The sequence below is a fragment of the Pseudomassariella vexata genome (assembly GCF_002105095.1).
Source record: "Pseudomassariella vexata strain CBS 129021 chromosome Unknown BCR38scaffold_12, whole genome shotgun sequence".
Taxonomy (NCBI): domain Eukaryota; kingdom Fungi; phylum Ascomycota; class Sordariomycetes; order Amphisphaeriales; family Pseudomassariaceae; genus Pseudomassariella; species Pseudomassariella vexata.
Window position 1 is genome coordinate 459152 of NW_024467967.1, and position 15023 is coordinate 474174.

Genomic DNA, 15023 nt, shown 5'->3' on the forward strand with positions numbered 1-15023 from the left:
TTTTTGAGGGACTTGGGTTAATGGTAATTTATGGACGTGGTGAGCATGTGCTGAGAACGGCAATTATTGATCTAGATGAGTGCGTGGACCAAAGTGTCGAAAGCATATGGACCCGAAGTCCTGGCTAGGCCGGCGTTCACATGGAAGAAATATGTTATTGAGGAGCGGACTTGCTTACGGCGTTATGATTCAGTCTACGAACTTGCATGCGCGATCACTGGAGGATACCCGCGTATAGTGTCTGGGGCGTTTACAGGAAAGCAAGGTTGGAATCAGGTTTGGAAGAGGAGGGTTGTCCCGCAAGCGAATTTTCCTCATGAGATGAGACCGTATGATACTAGTCCTCACAGCTTGGCAAGGAATTGCGGTCTGGAATTCCCGGGAACTAGACGACGACTTAGGCCTGGGAAATTACCGAACGGCCATGGAAAGTCTGCCGGGACGTCGAGAGAAGGGACTCGTATCCCCGACTCACAGCCTTGACCGGCTGCTGGGGGCGGTCACAGAACAACGTGTTGGATGAACATGTCTGTATATATATGCTGTACCTCTACAACGCACTCATGTGCCCGTGCCCGTATAGATGGGCCGATATGATTGGAAATGACTCGAAACAAATTCAAATACCTTCTTCTTTGTGTGACTGATGTGTTGTTACGGTGCGGGATGTGTATACACAGACCTTAGGTTTGTGTATGTCGGTCAGAATGGGATGGGATAGTGATGTGTAATCACGAGAGAGGGCTATCTGGTTGATGCAAGCCTTCTGAGAGTTTTCTAGGGTGGTCAACGATCTTGAGTAAAATGTGGGAGAATAATGGGCAAGTCTCGACTTCGTGGCTTCATCATCAGGATGTCTTACCTGGATCGATGGGACTCGATACGCACCTCGGGATGGCTTGAGTCTCAGAAACCGAACAAACAAAATTTTTTGATTAAAACATTCCCATATCAGGAGTAATGCATGTAGAAAAAATTTGAGAGCTGCAGGACTCGAACCTGCGCGGTTTCCCACTGCGGTTAATAGATTATCAGGAATAACCTAAACACAGCGCCTTAACCACTCGGCCAAACTCCCTGATTTGATATGGAAATTTCCCGATTCAAAGAAACCATATTGCATTAGCCAAAATCAGTGGGGTCCTATGCTCAGTTTCCCGATGCCTAAGAGCCACTGAAACAAGCGGGATAAGGTATTTCGCATGTGGATCCGATCCTTACAACATACCGAGAGAACAGCACGAGACCAAAGAGATCTTAAGCCATGTTTCAAGCTGATTTTAGTTACTTGAATGCTCACTCAAGCTTGTTTCACGAACTGACATGAGTCCAAATTGAGGGTGAGGGGTTGATTGGGGATTTGAAGCTACATGATCCCTGTAACCCGCCTGTAAGGCTGAGAGCTCAAGACCTAGGTGAAGTTTTCTGGATTCATCTTCGCAACGTCCGTGACTGCTTCAGTTGCATGACAAGTACCAGCTGCGCGCATTTTCTTTGGATCGTTGAAGTACCTTTGCCAAGATGCAATAACGCGCACACTACCCCGAACAACAAATAACAGTACAAACCAATCGAAGACTACAATCATGGCCTTCGATGACGACGAAGATCCCATCTACGGAAGTACTCTGATCGCCTCGCTGGTTCCCACGACCCCAAACACGGCCCTCGAAGATGACGATCTCGACGACCAGATCATAGACTACAGCCAATTTCTCTCGACGTACTCGAAGGGCAAACAATCGGTGCGAAAAGCAGTTCGCCGTGGCGAGAAAGACTTCGAGTCGCATGGCACGCGAGTACAGGGCGACGTGTTGGAGTCGAGTCGCAATGCGATGCACGAGGTGCTGAGCTTTACCCGTACACATGGAAAGCCGCGCGATTACATGCGCGGGTACTATTTTTCAGAGCAATGGGTCAACGAACCGGTTGACGAAGAGTCGGGGTTGTGTATGAGGGAGCGGGTCGTGGTAGTCGACATTCCGAGGAGTACTTTGATGAAGAGCATGGGGAGGGCACATAGCGGTCTTACGAGTCGAAAGGCAGACCGGGTTCCTGGGTATCAGAAGGATTGGTTGCTGCCCGAGGAAGCACTGTTTTTGGTGGATCGGGGAGACTTGGACCTTTGGTGGCCTCGGAAAGAGATAAAGGACATCTTTCCGCTTGGCAAGGGTGAAACCACAGAAGATTTTGAGCACGCGGAAACTGAGGCGGGTCCTGTACCCGCGGAGGCGCCCAAGGCCCAAGACAATGGCGAGGATGTCGACGAGGAACTCGGATTACCATTGAGCGTACAAGCTGCGTATGCTCTACTCATCGGCAAGGAAGGCGAGCGAGGCAAGGTGACAATGGAGAGATACCAAGTTTATGCCAACCTCCGCAGGACAGGCTATACCGTCCTGCGCCCCAAGGCTGCAATTCCAGCACCACCGCCGACACCTCCACCTCAAACCATATGGCAATGGCTACTCTCTCTGGTCCAGCCTTCAGCCGCAGGTCAGCCGAGTCAAGACCTAACGACTTATCAACCTGCAGGCCCCTTGGTTAAGCCCGGACTTTATCGTTCTTATCAACCCATATACGCTCAGCTCCACCTCATCCCACGTCACAAACCCGATCCCAACTCACGTACGCCAATCCCACCCGAATCTCCCTACAGGACGTGCTTCCACGTCTACCGCTCCCGCCCCGCTTTCCAAAAGACCAACCCAGGTGTTCCCGACTTTCTCATCACAGTGGTGGATGCCCGGACCACTAGCGTCCCGACGCTCGAGGAGATTGTGCCGCTTCTGGAGTCTGGACCCTGGGATCTGCCAAAGACAAAGGGAGACGGGGTGAAGCAGATATACTCGCGGCTGAAGCATGGTTGGCGTAACACGATTGTGGCGGCTGTGGACGGCGGCATGATTAGCTATGTAAGGTTCTCAGAGATGGCATTTTCTGAGGAGAGACTCTTTGAGAGGTTTGATGGGAATACGCCCAGAGCCTTGAAGGGCGGTCGAGGGCCGAGAGGAGGAAGAGGGGGGGTTAGAGGAAGAGGAGGGCGAGGTGGAGGCCGCGGTGGGGGAAGAGGGGGCCGAGGCGGCTGAAGATGATGTGAGATGTAGCTTCCCGGAGCTGGAGCTGAAGGTAGTCACTCAAGGTATGCGTCGACTAGGTGCCCACTTCGGAGAGAAGCTAGCCGTCTGAGGCACTTGTCGATGATCGTGATTATTTTGGGGTCTAAACGACCGGATGGCTCTGAATCTTGGGCACGTGAGATTTGCGATCTATCAACAGCTATGGAATCCTGGAGAAGAAGGTTAATGGGATCATTACGCGGCAACCTGTGCGTTGCGCTTCTTGCCTGCTGTATATTCCAGCGCCTGGAGTGGACATGCGGCTAAGAGATGATGATAACATCTGGCGACCAGTCAATGCGAGTCTTGCATGACGTTCCCAACCCCCGTCCCTCAATGCGCTTATATCTCATGGTACGAGGAAATGTAACCTCGACACGACTGCCAGGGAGTAGGCAAGTGGAGATCACAGATCAACCTTGCTTCACGTCAACTATATCTCCACTCATGTTTATTGCCTTTGTGCATCCAAGTCATAATGTCAAAAAGAAACATGTGGGCTTCTATCTGCACGTTGAAGATAAATTCAATGTCGCTGTGCACCCATTACAACTCAACAGCGCGTAAACCACTTTCAAGCCTCAGCACACGAGTTTTTCTACTGTGATAGCCCTGATGTCGACTTCCAGTGTGCCTTCCTGTGGGCTGTTGCGGCATGTCGCTGCCAAACGTACATGAGTTCTCCCACGCTCCAAAGGCTTCAATCACGTATTCGGCGTGAAAATCTTGAGCGCGAGGACAGGGGCCGCGCAGGTTGAAGCTAACACGACGTTTTCCTTTTCCGCGAAGGACGACGAGCCGCAGAATGTTACTTCCATGCGTGTATCAATGACCGCTTGCTCATCAAGCGATATGGGGGGCCGGTGTTCTCGGAGTTGCTGCACATGGAATAAGTCGTTTTCTCGATACCGGCTGTTGTATATTTCGCGAAACAATCTGCAGTCGTCCCTAACAGATCTCTCAGTGCGCCAGCTTATAGTGTCGCACAGCCATCGTTTGACAGCATACCACAAGATCCAAAACATTGATGTTCCAGGGTTGCGAACCTGTGATACGTCAAATCCGCACCTTCGAACACCAGACTACATGTGCCGGCGAGATCATGGCAGTACAGAAAACCTCTCTGTGTGACCTACGGATGCCCAATGCTGCCCAGGTGAGGACATGATGGCAACAAAGAACTCGACTTGTTGTCAAGAATAACAAAGGCAGATTAAATCAGGGCCACTATACGAAAGATCCGAACAAATTATAAGCGGAGCTTTGGGCCGAGTTGCGACTTGATCTCGGGTAAATTACTTTTGGGGAGTCCGTATTTGCGTTTGCCCAAATGCTGGTGTATGCAATCTACCTTGGAGGTTTTGCCGACATCAAGACATCTGCAAGAGGTTAGCGAGAGGGTGTTTCAACCTGCTAACCTGGTATCAGGATTGCGTAATGTTAACACTCAATTGCTCACACTCAATTCAGACAACTGATGACATTTGGCTACTTATCACCGACCTTAGGGATTAACAGACGTCGAGGGTCACATGAGTCAGCAGCGGTGACTTGGATGGAGTCTATTACATGCCAACGGAACAATTTCAAATGGCTGGGGGGTTCCACTTTCAATTAACGCACGGGTAAATATCGAAACTCCCCCTGTCGATGGCTGTTCGACCTGCAGGATTTTTACAATCGGCAACCAACCAACTCTGGTTAACGAATTTGAAAATGAGCCTTTTACCACTCGTTCCCTGCAGTTAGTGTATAAGTTGAAGAACACATTGGCATGTGGTTGTTCTCATCGCTTCCCAACGCTTCTGTCATGGGAATTATCTGCTTAAACCCGCCATCGTCGAGCGACCATCTTGCGAGAACACGGTAGGCGGCTTGTAGGGGTTTTGAGTTTGACTGCGCCCGTGTTGCTTGGTTTATCATGATGTCGCAAACAGATCCCCAACACCTGAGACAACTAGAAACCCGAACTTTCTATCGCCATTACGACTCTCGATAATGGTTCCAATGCCGACAGCAGAGGATACCGGCTTAGGAGTCTACACGTCGCATATGCCGGGGTGCGAATTTCCGCTCGCTATGACACTCGACAACACTTCCCAACTAGTTATGGCAACTTTTATCAGCCGAAACATACTACTAGCAGAAACCAAACGAGCCCGTAAATAACTTTGACGGAAGGCTATGTGCTGTACTTCAATTCTTGTTGGTCGACGGACCAACACAAGCGGTTGAATTCGGTCGCGCAAGGCTTAGGTATGCACCGTCTATGGTCGCAGGGGTATTCTCCGTAGGTTGGCCCCATGTTTTAGATGTGCTGGAGATCTATTGGGGTGGCAGAACGTCTCTGATGCTTTTTCTTGTCTTGAACGTTGGCTATGATAGCATTGCTCGATGGGAAAAGGCCGGATCTAATCCCACGTTGCCGGCAATTCTCTCATCAGCAACCAACCCCGACCCATTGGTGCATACCAAGTATGGTGCTGGCGTTCTTGGCCCCCAACCAACTAACTATGGCTTCAGCCAATTCAAGAATGTAGCCGGCAATGATTGATAACCAGCTCCCCTGTCTTTCCTCACTTGGTCATCGAGTTTTCGTAAAGAGCCAACATGGTAGGTCCCAATACAAGGTTGAACACCGGCTCTAGTCAACTCTAGAAGGGACTATGGCAGAGAACAGCAAACTTGGCCTTTTTTGTTTTTTTTTGTTTTGTGTTTTTGGCCAGTGTCGCCGTCACACAAGTCGGTTGGCTTCCGCACGTAGGTATGCACCTCACTAGAGACCTCAGCTGTGTCGTGTAAAAAGTATTCGACTATGTAGCCAAAGTACTTAAACGCCCGTGTTCCTCATGCGAGAAGTCGCAAAACAGGAAGATGGTGGCCACCAATGATCCAAAGACTTCCTCGCTTAGGTTTGAGCTATGCGGATGGGCTATTCGAGCCTGCGTCAAATGTGCTTAATAAACTCGTGTGCTTCTTCGCAACAGAGGTAACTAGGTACTCATCTAGCGTTTCCACCTCTTGGCCAGTCTGCCAATCAGCTTAATCAAAGTCGTTTCCCTTTTCGATTTGTCTGATTGACGACACACTTTTGAGCAACCCAGACGCTATTTTACCCGAACACCTCACCTCGCTCGCCCTCAATCAAGGCGCTCTTTGATTCGAGTCGACAAATCGCAACTATTTTCACCCCCGATTCCCTCTGAATCTTTGAATTTTTCCACCCTTCCGCTATCATCAACCGGATTTTCCTTCCACACCACAACAACAACCAACGCGACCCAACGCCAACTCACGCTCATTTCAGTCGACCTTTTCCGGCAACCGCTTCATTCTGAGGGCAAAACTCAATTAATCGTGGGGTTTCTCGCGCATACCTGAACCCGCTTTTTCGCCGTTATAGCCAGCAATCAATCCCAAAGCAACTACGCGTCGGGTCTTTCGTTCTGCAACTGGGCTCATCGCGCCACTGTGACAACTCGCAACTCGCAATTCATAACGGCTGCACCGCCGGCTGCCCTATCTTGGGTCATTTGCCCGGCCCCGTTCGCAACCCAAGCTGGCGTCCGCAACTTCCGACCCGATAATTAACGACAACATGTCCGCCACCGAGATGGAGGACCCTCGCGACTCAGTCGACACCACCTCCGCCAAGCTGGAACCCAGTCCTCCCAACGGCGTTGAGGCTCACGAGGCTGACGAGATACCGCCAGCCAAAGATGAGAGGTATGTTGCGATATTGAGCGCAACTTTTTCTATTTCCTCTTTCGTCGTTGTTCGGAGATGAATTCTTCGTTCACAACTTCCTGCAATCTAAGCGCACCTGCCCTATTGTTCTGCTGATGATGCCGTCAATGCCTATCCAAATGTCCCCAATCTGAACATTCTTCTTGCCTAGTCATCGGTAATGCAATCCGTTATACGTCCTTCTACCCTAGCACTTCTCTTCATTCTCAGTGACATCGCCATTGCTCACTGCCCTTATTCTAATTCCCAACCCTATCACCCAGTCATTCATTCATTTGCAGCGGCGTTTCTGCCTTGACATATATCAACTACGTCGCACCCCCATTTACACATTTCGCACCCTCGGCGTACTCTCCCAAAGACCATCCTTCTGGTTGTCTAATATGGACCTACGCTACGACCTCCGTGGGTAAGCCACTGCCACTACACAAACTCACAGTCATGTATTCTTGAGCCGTCATATGCTGTAAATCCCTGCGCCTTCCTTCGTCAGATTCGCATGAGTTCCGGCCTCGAAATGTTGGATGTTCGTGTGAAAGCCACAGTAACCCACCCATCTGCCCTTTTTCACTGTGCAACTCAATGCATACTCCGAAACTACACACTCTCGTCTTGAGCCACTGCTTGATCCCTTCTACAAAATTAGTGACTTCCCTTCTTGGTTGACACAGCCAGCCTATACTTCTTCACTTCCCTCACAATCCACCAAACCATTGCCTTTGACTTTTGACACTGCACAGGCATTGGCCTCATTTTCTCAACCACCCTACGGCTAACTGAATCTCAATCTTCTTTCCTTCCCAATCCCTTGGTCTAGAACCCAGAGTTACCTTACAACCATTCTTCAGACTTTCATCTGCAGCGTCATTGCTGAGTATTTCCATCTTGTCCCGAGTTGTTACCAGGCGTCTCAACTTGCCAGCACAGCTTCACCTTTTTTTCCCACTCTGCGGTCATACCAATTGGCAACTCCCTTTCTGGGGCATTTGATTACGGCCCTCGATTTCTACACCTTCCATCTTCATCTACTTAATAGCGGACTCTTCAAGTTTAAAAGGCTAACCGAAATGCACAATAGTCGCCCCCCCAGCGTCACCAATAGGACAGAACCAACCCCCGTGGCCGTGCCTGAAGATGATGACACTGCCGATGAAGTTGGTCTTAGTCCGCCGCCTTCGAGCTCTGTTTCTAGTGTGAACCCTGATGTGCTGGGTGATGAGATCATCGTGGGTACCGGACCCCGTGCAGGTCCTACCAATGGTGGCAAGCCCTCTCTGCTTCGTGTGGTCCCGGATCACGAGGACGAGGTTATGGCAGATGTGGAAGAAGATGATGAACCACTGACTTCTCACTACCCAAAGCGCAAACGCGCATCCATTTACAACGATCTTGGCGAAGACAAGCTAGAGGGAAGCTTGCTTAACGGTGCTGAGGATATTGGGACGCCTGTGCCTTCGGCCTATAGCACCTCGAGACGCCAAGGAATTCCTGGACCTGGGGTCAAGAGTGTCATTCTCGGTTACTGGAGAGATTCTCCCGCTCCCGTGGAGAGTGGCAAGCACGCAGTAATCGGCTTCATGGATGTGCGTGACCGCCTTCGCACACGTATTCAGAACGTCACCCGTAAAGGCGATGCCATCAACTCGCGTCTGTTCCCGATTCCGCCCGGCCCTGGTGGTAGCTGGGTCACGTTTGAACGTATTGTCTTTGATGATCACCTCGTGCTTCTTGACCACAATGAGATCAAGGAGTACGTGAAACTCCGCCAAAACTGTGAAGAGGCCACACCCGAGGAAAAGCACAAAGCAGAGCTTGCTGCAGTTGAAGTGGCTAAGGCTCGCCTTGCCGTCAAGCCTCCGCCTGAGACCAACCAGCCTGTTCCCATCGCATACGGACTCTCCATCCCGGAAAATGCCACAAATCGCCCCGACAAGCGTCGTCGCATCGGTAGTGTTGCTAGCAATATCAGTACAGGCCAACAACCTCAGCCTTCCATGGCCATGGCTCAACCACAGCATCACCATCAGATGCAGCCACAACCACAGCCGCTGCCGCAGATGCAGCCGCAGCCGCCGTTCCCGTCTCCGTCCTCATCTCAGTCTCGAATGCCGCCACCCATGCCGCATATACTCGAGAATCTTCCCGGCGCGCGACCCACGCGCATTCTCGTGGGATGCTGGAGCAGATCCCCCCCTGCTAGGGACGAGGACAAGCATGCAGTCACTGGCATTCTCGGTGCCAACGACATGTTTCGTGTTAAGCTCATGAAGGAGACTATGGACGGCCGGCCTGTTGATGCCGAGTTCCCTACCGGTGCAGGCGCGTTGTGGATCCCGTACGAAGAGGTCAAGTTCTTGAATCATGTCAAAGATCTGACGCGTCCTGAGATGAAGGAATATTGCCGCGTCCGCCAGGCACAGATCGACGGCGGAGAGACCGAGGAGCAGCGCGTTTCTAACGAGACCAAGGCAGTTTACGAGGCACAACGTCGTGCTGCTGCTAATCCCAAGGCAGCTGGCCCCGCCGGTGCTGTGGGCTCCCGTAACAGCCTTAACGGACCAACCCCCGTTGATTACAATATGCGCGACAGTCCCAAGCCCGAGCCCATCCCAATGCCCGCCCACGAGCTACGCCACAGCCGACGCGACATGATGCACAACGATGGCCGTGGTGGCCGCCACTCGATGCCCGAGGCCGACATGCGCCCAGCAAGCCGCACCCAAAGCCTTGATCCTCTGGAGCGTACCAACAACCTTGCTCGTCGTGAGGTGGCCAAGATGGAAAGTGCTCAGTTGCGCCAAGAGCGCCACAACGCCCACCGGATTGCCATGTCCAATGCTAGCTCCGCCGCTGCCGCTAATAATGCCATGCTTCAAGAGAGTGTTGTTCGAATGAACGAGGTCTGGCAGAAGCAAGAGGCGCAGCGAATGCAGGGCATACAGAGCATGCAGCAACAACAGCAGCAAATGCAGACAATGGGAGCCGGCAACAGCGACGACATCAAGATGCACGAAGGCATGAGATACGAACGTAAGCAGACCGGACCTTTTGCTGGAAAACTCGTGAGTCAGGGCGTCATCATCAGCATTGACGGCGAGGATTACGTCGAGTACCGAGTGCTCACGAAGCCCACGTTTTTCTAATGAGTCTCGCTCGCCAGTGTCTGATTGACCCAGCCATCTGGGGTCAAAACGACAGCTAATCATTTGCCTGATGGGCTCACCTGCAAGTCGTTGTATATACGCATTCCTTTCTTGCCGCGGTCCGTCCGAACGACGCGGCTGTTTGCCCTTTGGTCTCCTGTTCTGCATCGGCTAGGATTAAGTTGGCTTTCCAGGAATTGCGAGATATATACCCCTTTCTCTTATTTCACGTAAATGCCTTGATACCACATCTCTTTGGCTACTCCTGAATATGGCCTGGTTTTCTTTCGGCAACGCTTTAATGTATGGCTACGGGCCAGTTGCGGCTCATCAGCTTGACTTACACCTTCATTCGCCTGCGCGACGCAACCCGAACATTCGACGAAGGACTTGGACTTAACTCGATTGTTTATCGTAGGGCATAATTGTTTGGAAATACGGAACTATCTGCCTGTTCCTCTGTACGGATATACGCCACAACCCAAAAGATGCAATTCGGTAGTATTCTGACGAAGAGGGCATGATTCGACTTGGCCGCGAAGCAAAAGAAAGATACCATGGAGATTGAGGGGTGGAAGGGCAATGGAGGACAGTTGGAAATTCCGCGATACATAATATTGATCGGTCTGGAAGTTCGCTTGAGATGGCTCGTCGATCCCCTCATGGCCTGAAAGGTCATTTTGCACCTGGACACCCTCATAATTACTCATTTGCTAGGGACGTTGGCTTGATCTGTTCAGTGTACTTCCGAGGTTAATAGATACGGTGTGAGAAATGAGTCGTACTGAAGGTAATTATATGATTCATCAAGAACATGTACGTGATGTCGAACTACAATGCAAGTTAGCCCGGTCTGCTAACTGAAGGCCTTGACAGAAAGTGAAGTTTCCGCGAAGTAAACGTTTCACTCTCAAACTGAGAGTGAAGTCAACTTCGCCCTCAATGTCTACTCCATCTCTACATGATCAAGTTACCTGATGACTACCGCTAATGTACGGCAAACAGACCACATCAAAACCCAACCGAATTTAAGCCCAGCGATCATGATGCAGAAGCTTCCGTGGCACAGGGCGGTGCCGCTAGCCGAAGTACTTGCCGTCGCCAAGCCCGTCGTATTGTTTTGGGTGCACTGCAGTGCGGTCGTTTGTCGTCTCCGTCTCCGGCAGGGTGATCTTTACATAGAGAGGATACCAGCCGAGCGACCAAGGTCGACGATCAACCTGGAGAATCTGGGGGTTAGCTCTGGGTCTAAGGGACTTGTGCATTGCGGGGAAGTTAACGCTATTGGACGATCGTTCACTATATAGGCTGGGAGGTCTAGGGTAACCCGGTGACAGGAGAACTGTGAGTGCGGGGTATCTGGCTTCGGGTTTGGGACAGAAAGATCGTGTATTCAGAATGGTTGTTAGAGCGGATGGAGGGGTTGCAATGGCGTTTCTCGTGGAAACATCATGGTACGAGGCAACACTTCCCTGGGATGCTGAGATGACACCGGTTCTAGAGTGAATCTACGACAGGGGCAGTTTTGGAGAGAGGTGATTCGTCGACGGAATGCTGAGTAATCTTGTAGCAGTTGGAGTTATTGTGTAACCTAGTCAATTCGAGGTTCAGAGGAGGTAACTACGAGCAATGACTGGTTTAGGTTAGGTACGCTTTTACTTACTGACTTAGCATCTACAATAAATTCTGTTCACAGGCACGATTGCTAGAAGAGGTGAATTGGGATTTGAACCCCGAGTCGATGCGCAAGAAGGTTTGGGGAATTTGATATAAAAGCATAGAGACCAGACAAGACCTTAGACATGACTTAGTTACCACAATTCCAACGTCAAGTGATCTAAAGGACGGGTACGAAAGCATACCACCTGCGTATATGACGAAGCACGACTTGTCTATGTACGCTTGCCATGAGTTCGAAAAGTTCTCTGATTTCCTAGTTACCCATGCTCGCCTGTTATTTCAAGCCCCAAGCAGTCAACCAGCCGAGCACCGATATGTTGCACGATGCCTCCTTGCCCAACCAGGCATGAAGTCAGTCATTATGTGACCATCACTTCCAAAAGTGGCCAAAGTATTGAATAGAAAACGAGAGGTACGTGGAAAGTAATGTGTTCCAACTGATTTCGTCAATATGTTTTGCGTAGAGCCTTTTCTATCTCCTCGCAAGCTCATTAACCCATATTTCCTGTAGACTTCCTGCTGATCAGTGTAGAAGCATCCTCAAAGTAAATTCCCCGGAGTCACTATAAACATTACACCAGACGGAATCTCCCCAAGAAAGAAGTATTAATCATTACCACTTTGGTTCGTAGCAGTCTTATCCTACAACTAAGTCCTCCCCTCTCCTATTACTAAAGTACATCTTGCCCTTAGTTCCTCTTCCCGCCACCACCATTTGGATTAGGAATCCCCTCTCCGCAATTCTTACCCAGCGCCTGGAGGCGCTAGGAGGGCTGGTTGCAGCCATATCGAAGCCGTTCTCCGTCGCTCCAGCACAGGTCTCGCTGCGGCATGGTATGCGCATGGGGCCTTCGAGGTGGCCGCAGCGGATGAAGAAGATGTAGCCTTGTCCGCACATACGCTAGCAATATTGGGCTGATGGATCACGGAGTGCGTGGGCAGTTGATCTGGCAGGGATAATTATATTGCAGGTGGGACTCTTGCAAGAATTGTTCAGAGAAAGGCTTATCTATTGAGTGAATAACTATGTCTCTGGTGAATATTTGGAAAAATCACACTACCATTCCACAACTCCTCCTACTCATGAATCACCAATGGTCCATTTCCTTCATGTCCATCGCCTAGGGACAGTCCACAACGAAATATGAAAAGAATATCTCGCAAAGAGATGAGGTGCAAAATTCCCCCGCCGGTCAAAAAACCTCGACTGGGAGTTGGTCTAACGTAGTTTCCAAATGGCAAAACGGTTGTCTCGGACGAGGTCCTCCCTGACATACCTGATGCCCTTGCTCGAGGATGGAGAGGACAGAGAAAAGAGAGTTCAGAAGGTGGGAGAGATGGGGCAATATGAATATCTGGGGATCAGAGGTAGGTGACTCAGGCTGGATGACGATGTGGATGGAAATGGTGCGGCTCACGCTTAGGCGGGGTGGGAACCGGGGTATAGTTGAACTTTCGGTTTGATGAGTTGGGTTTGAACCCCGCTGAGTGGATCATTCGCCAGGGTGACACGAGGAAACTTCGAGTACCCTGAAATTACAAGTTGACGCTGAGAGCCATTGAAAGGTTATCTGTCAATACGTGGGGACAGAGAACCAATACGCCTGTCGCTGACTCGGTGCTGAATTCCACAAGGCACCCCAAACTGTTCAATAACCAAGCCCAAATCAAGTAAACGCCGCCCAAGGCGTCCCCAGAACCTTCCCACTAGCATCAATCCTAACCCCCTCCTTCCTCAACAACCTCTTCTTCTCCTCAATCGTAATCCCCTCCCCATTCTTGGACCAATGCCCCTTAAACCCACCTAGCGCCCCACCGGTGGCAACGACCCTATGGCAGGGAACTTGGGGCGCAAATGGATTCCGCCTCAACGCGTTGCCGACTGCCCTTGGCGAAGATCCCAAGTGGACTGATATGATGCCATACGTTGAGACATGACCTGGTGGTATCTGGCATAAGAGACGCCAGACTTTCTTCTCGAATGGTGTGCGGCTAGACTGCGCAATGCGCTCGAGTTGGGGTTCCATTTCATCCGGGTTGGGGATGGGCTCAGCAATCATGGCGCACCTGTTCTCCATAGATGTGCATAAAACCTTTTCTGGTGCGATAACGTTGTCGTCCTCTGTGCGCTTGCGCTTCTGTCCGAGGGCCATCTTGGAGTCGAGTGTTGTTGAGAAAAGGTGAGATGGGTGGTTTGCAAAGCAGTGGGGGCCTAGAATACAATCTGTGTGACATGATGCGGGAGGGAAGTCGGAATTGGTGGGTGACTACGGACGATTACCTTTAAAGTGAGCTTACGATGACCCAGCCACCATGTCATGGGAAAGGCGCGTCTGCCCCGCGATCTAAGACACGGTAGCTATGCCAAATCACGTGATATCAAACCGCTTTCCCGACAGTTCTGCGTAAAGTAGCTTGAAGCTTCGTCTTGGCCTCGATCTTAGACTTGGTCCATAAACCTCGAGTCCTCGGCGTAAAGGCACAATCACAAAGTAGCCTGACTTTGAGCAATAGACTGAGGACGCGAGTCGACAGCCCCTTTCCGGGGGTAATGACGCTGGCCTCGCGCGAGGGTTCGACGATGGTTGTGTCACGGAGTGCCACGGAGTGCCACGGAGTGCGACAAAAATGTGAACGGCTACGCGGCCCTTTCGAAGACCGCTGTATTGAATTAATGCAGCATCTCACTCTCTCTGGGCTGCCTGATCTCAGTTGTCGCCGTGTCGAGCACTCCGAAGATGGTTAATTTGGTCTCTCCTGGTCTGCAAATATGCAGCAGGAATCGGTACTCCTGCGGCATGACGGGTTCCAGCATAGCCAGGCTAGCTATGACCATGTCATCATGGCTGTGGTCACCGTAGATGACGTGAAACTCGTGAGGCCCGGGCATACTGTTATACAATGCCGCGAAGCTCGGAGGATTCCCTGTTGGGTCATGCTGCTCGATGCTCTCGAAAGAGTTAATAAAATCGCGTACAGGTATATTATCCATTGTAGCGGACCTTGTTAAAAGCCTGCAATCAAAATCCCCTGTGGCTGCGGGTGAAAACCAGCATCATCTGCGTGCGTCGTTCGCAGGGTCTGTTCTCCTCGACCTATGCAGTGTGAGCCCGGGTGTTCTGTCGAAGAACCGCACAAATACACGATGCGTTTCGGCGTACGTTTCCGTCGACCCCTGGTTTGTCTTGGAGACAACAAATATCGGCTTGCTGGTGTACCTGTGCAGTATATGTAGACGAATCCAATTATTCTTTGTTTATGTAAGAAAACTGGCTTGGTCCCAGCGGAATTAGGCATCCAGAATGCCCCTTAAAAGGATCGCAACTGGCGTCAT

The 15023-nt window shown here is 50.9% G+C and overlaps 3 protein-coding genes and 1 non-coding gene across 4 annotated transcripts; 2 read left to right on the top strand and 2 right to left on the bottom strand.

Moving 5' to 3' along the window:
* Positions 1–978: 978 nt before the first annotated feature.
* BCR38DRAFT_t286 lies at positions 979–1078 on the bottom strand. Its single transcript has one exon. It is a non-coding gene; the product is annotated as a tRNA-Leu (tRNA).
* A 508-nt stretch (positions 1079–1586) lies between these two features.
* On the top strand, positions 1587–3089 carry BCR38DRAFT_349919 (uncharacterized protein; the record flags this gene model as incomplete). Its single annotated transcript, XM_040856528.1, has 2 exons — positions 1587–2219; positions 2259–3089. The coding sequence occupies 2 exons, from the start codon at positions 1587–1589 to the stop codon at positions 3087–3089; spliced, it is 1464 nt and encodes a 487-aa protein (XP_040712469.1).
* Positions 3090–6569: 3480 nt separating this feature from the next.
* Positions 6570–10214, top strand: BCR38DRAFT_52565 (uncharacterized protein). The gene is made up of 2 exons (XM_040865327.1): positions 6570–6845; positions 7945–10214. Exons 1-2 carry the CDS (start codon positions 6718–6720, stop codon positions 10007–10009), a joined length of 2193 nt encoding a protein of 730 aa, XP_040712470.1. The 5' UTR covers positions 6570–6717; the 3' UTR covers positions 10010–10214.
* A 3142-nt stretch (positions 10215–13356) lies between these two features.
* On the bottom strand, positions 13357–13716 carry BCR38DRAFT_350342 (6-O-methylguanine DNA methyltransferase; the record flags this gene model as incomplete). Its single annotated transcript, XM_040856558.1, has 1 exon — positions 13357–13716. One exon carries the CDS (start codon positions 13714–13716, stop codon positions 13357–13359), a length of 360 nt encoding a protein of 119 aa, XP_040712471.1.
* Positions 13717–15023: the final 1307 nt, after the last annotated feature.

What these genes read in the sequence shown, in the direction of transcription:
- BCR38DRAFT_52565 (XM_040865327.1), top strand. Translation starts at nt 6,718, where the DNA reads ATGTCCGCCACCGAGATGGAGGACCCTCGCGACTCAGTCGACACCACC. An exon ending in CCGCCAGCCAAAGATGAGAG is followed by an intron (nt 6,846 to 7,944) that starts GTATGTTGCGAT and finishes AATGCACAATAG; the next exon opens with TCGCCCCCCCAGCGTCACCA.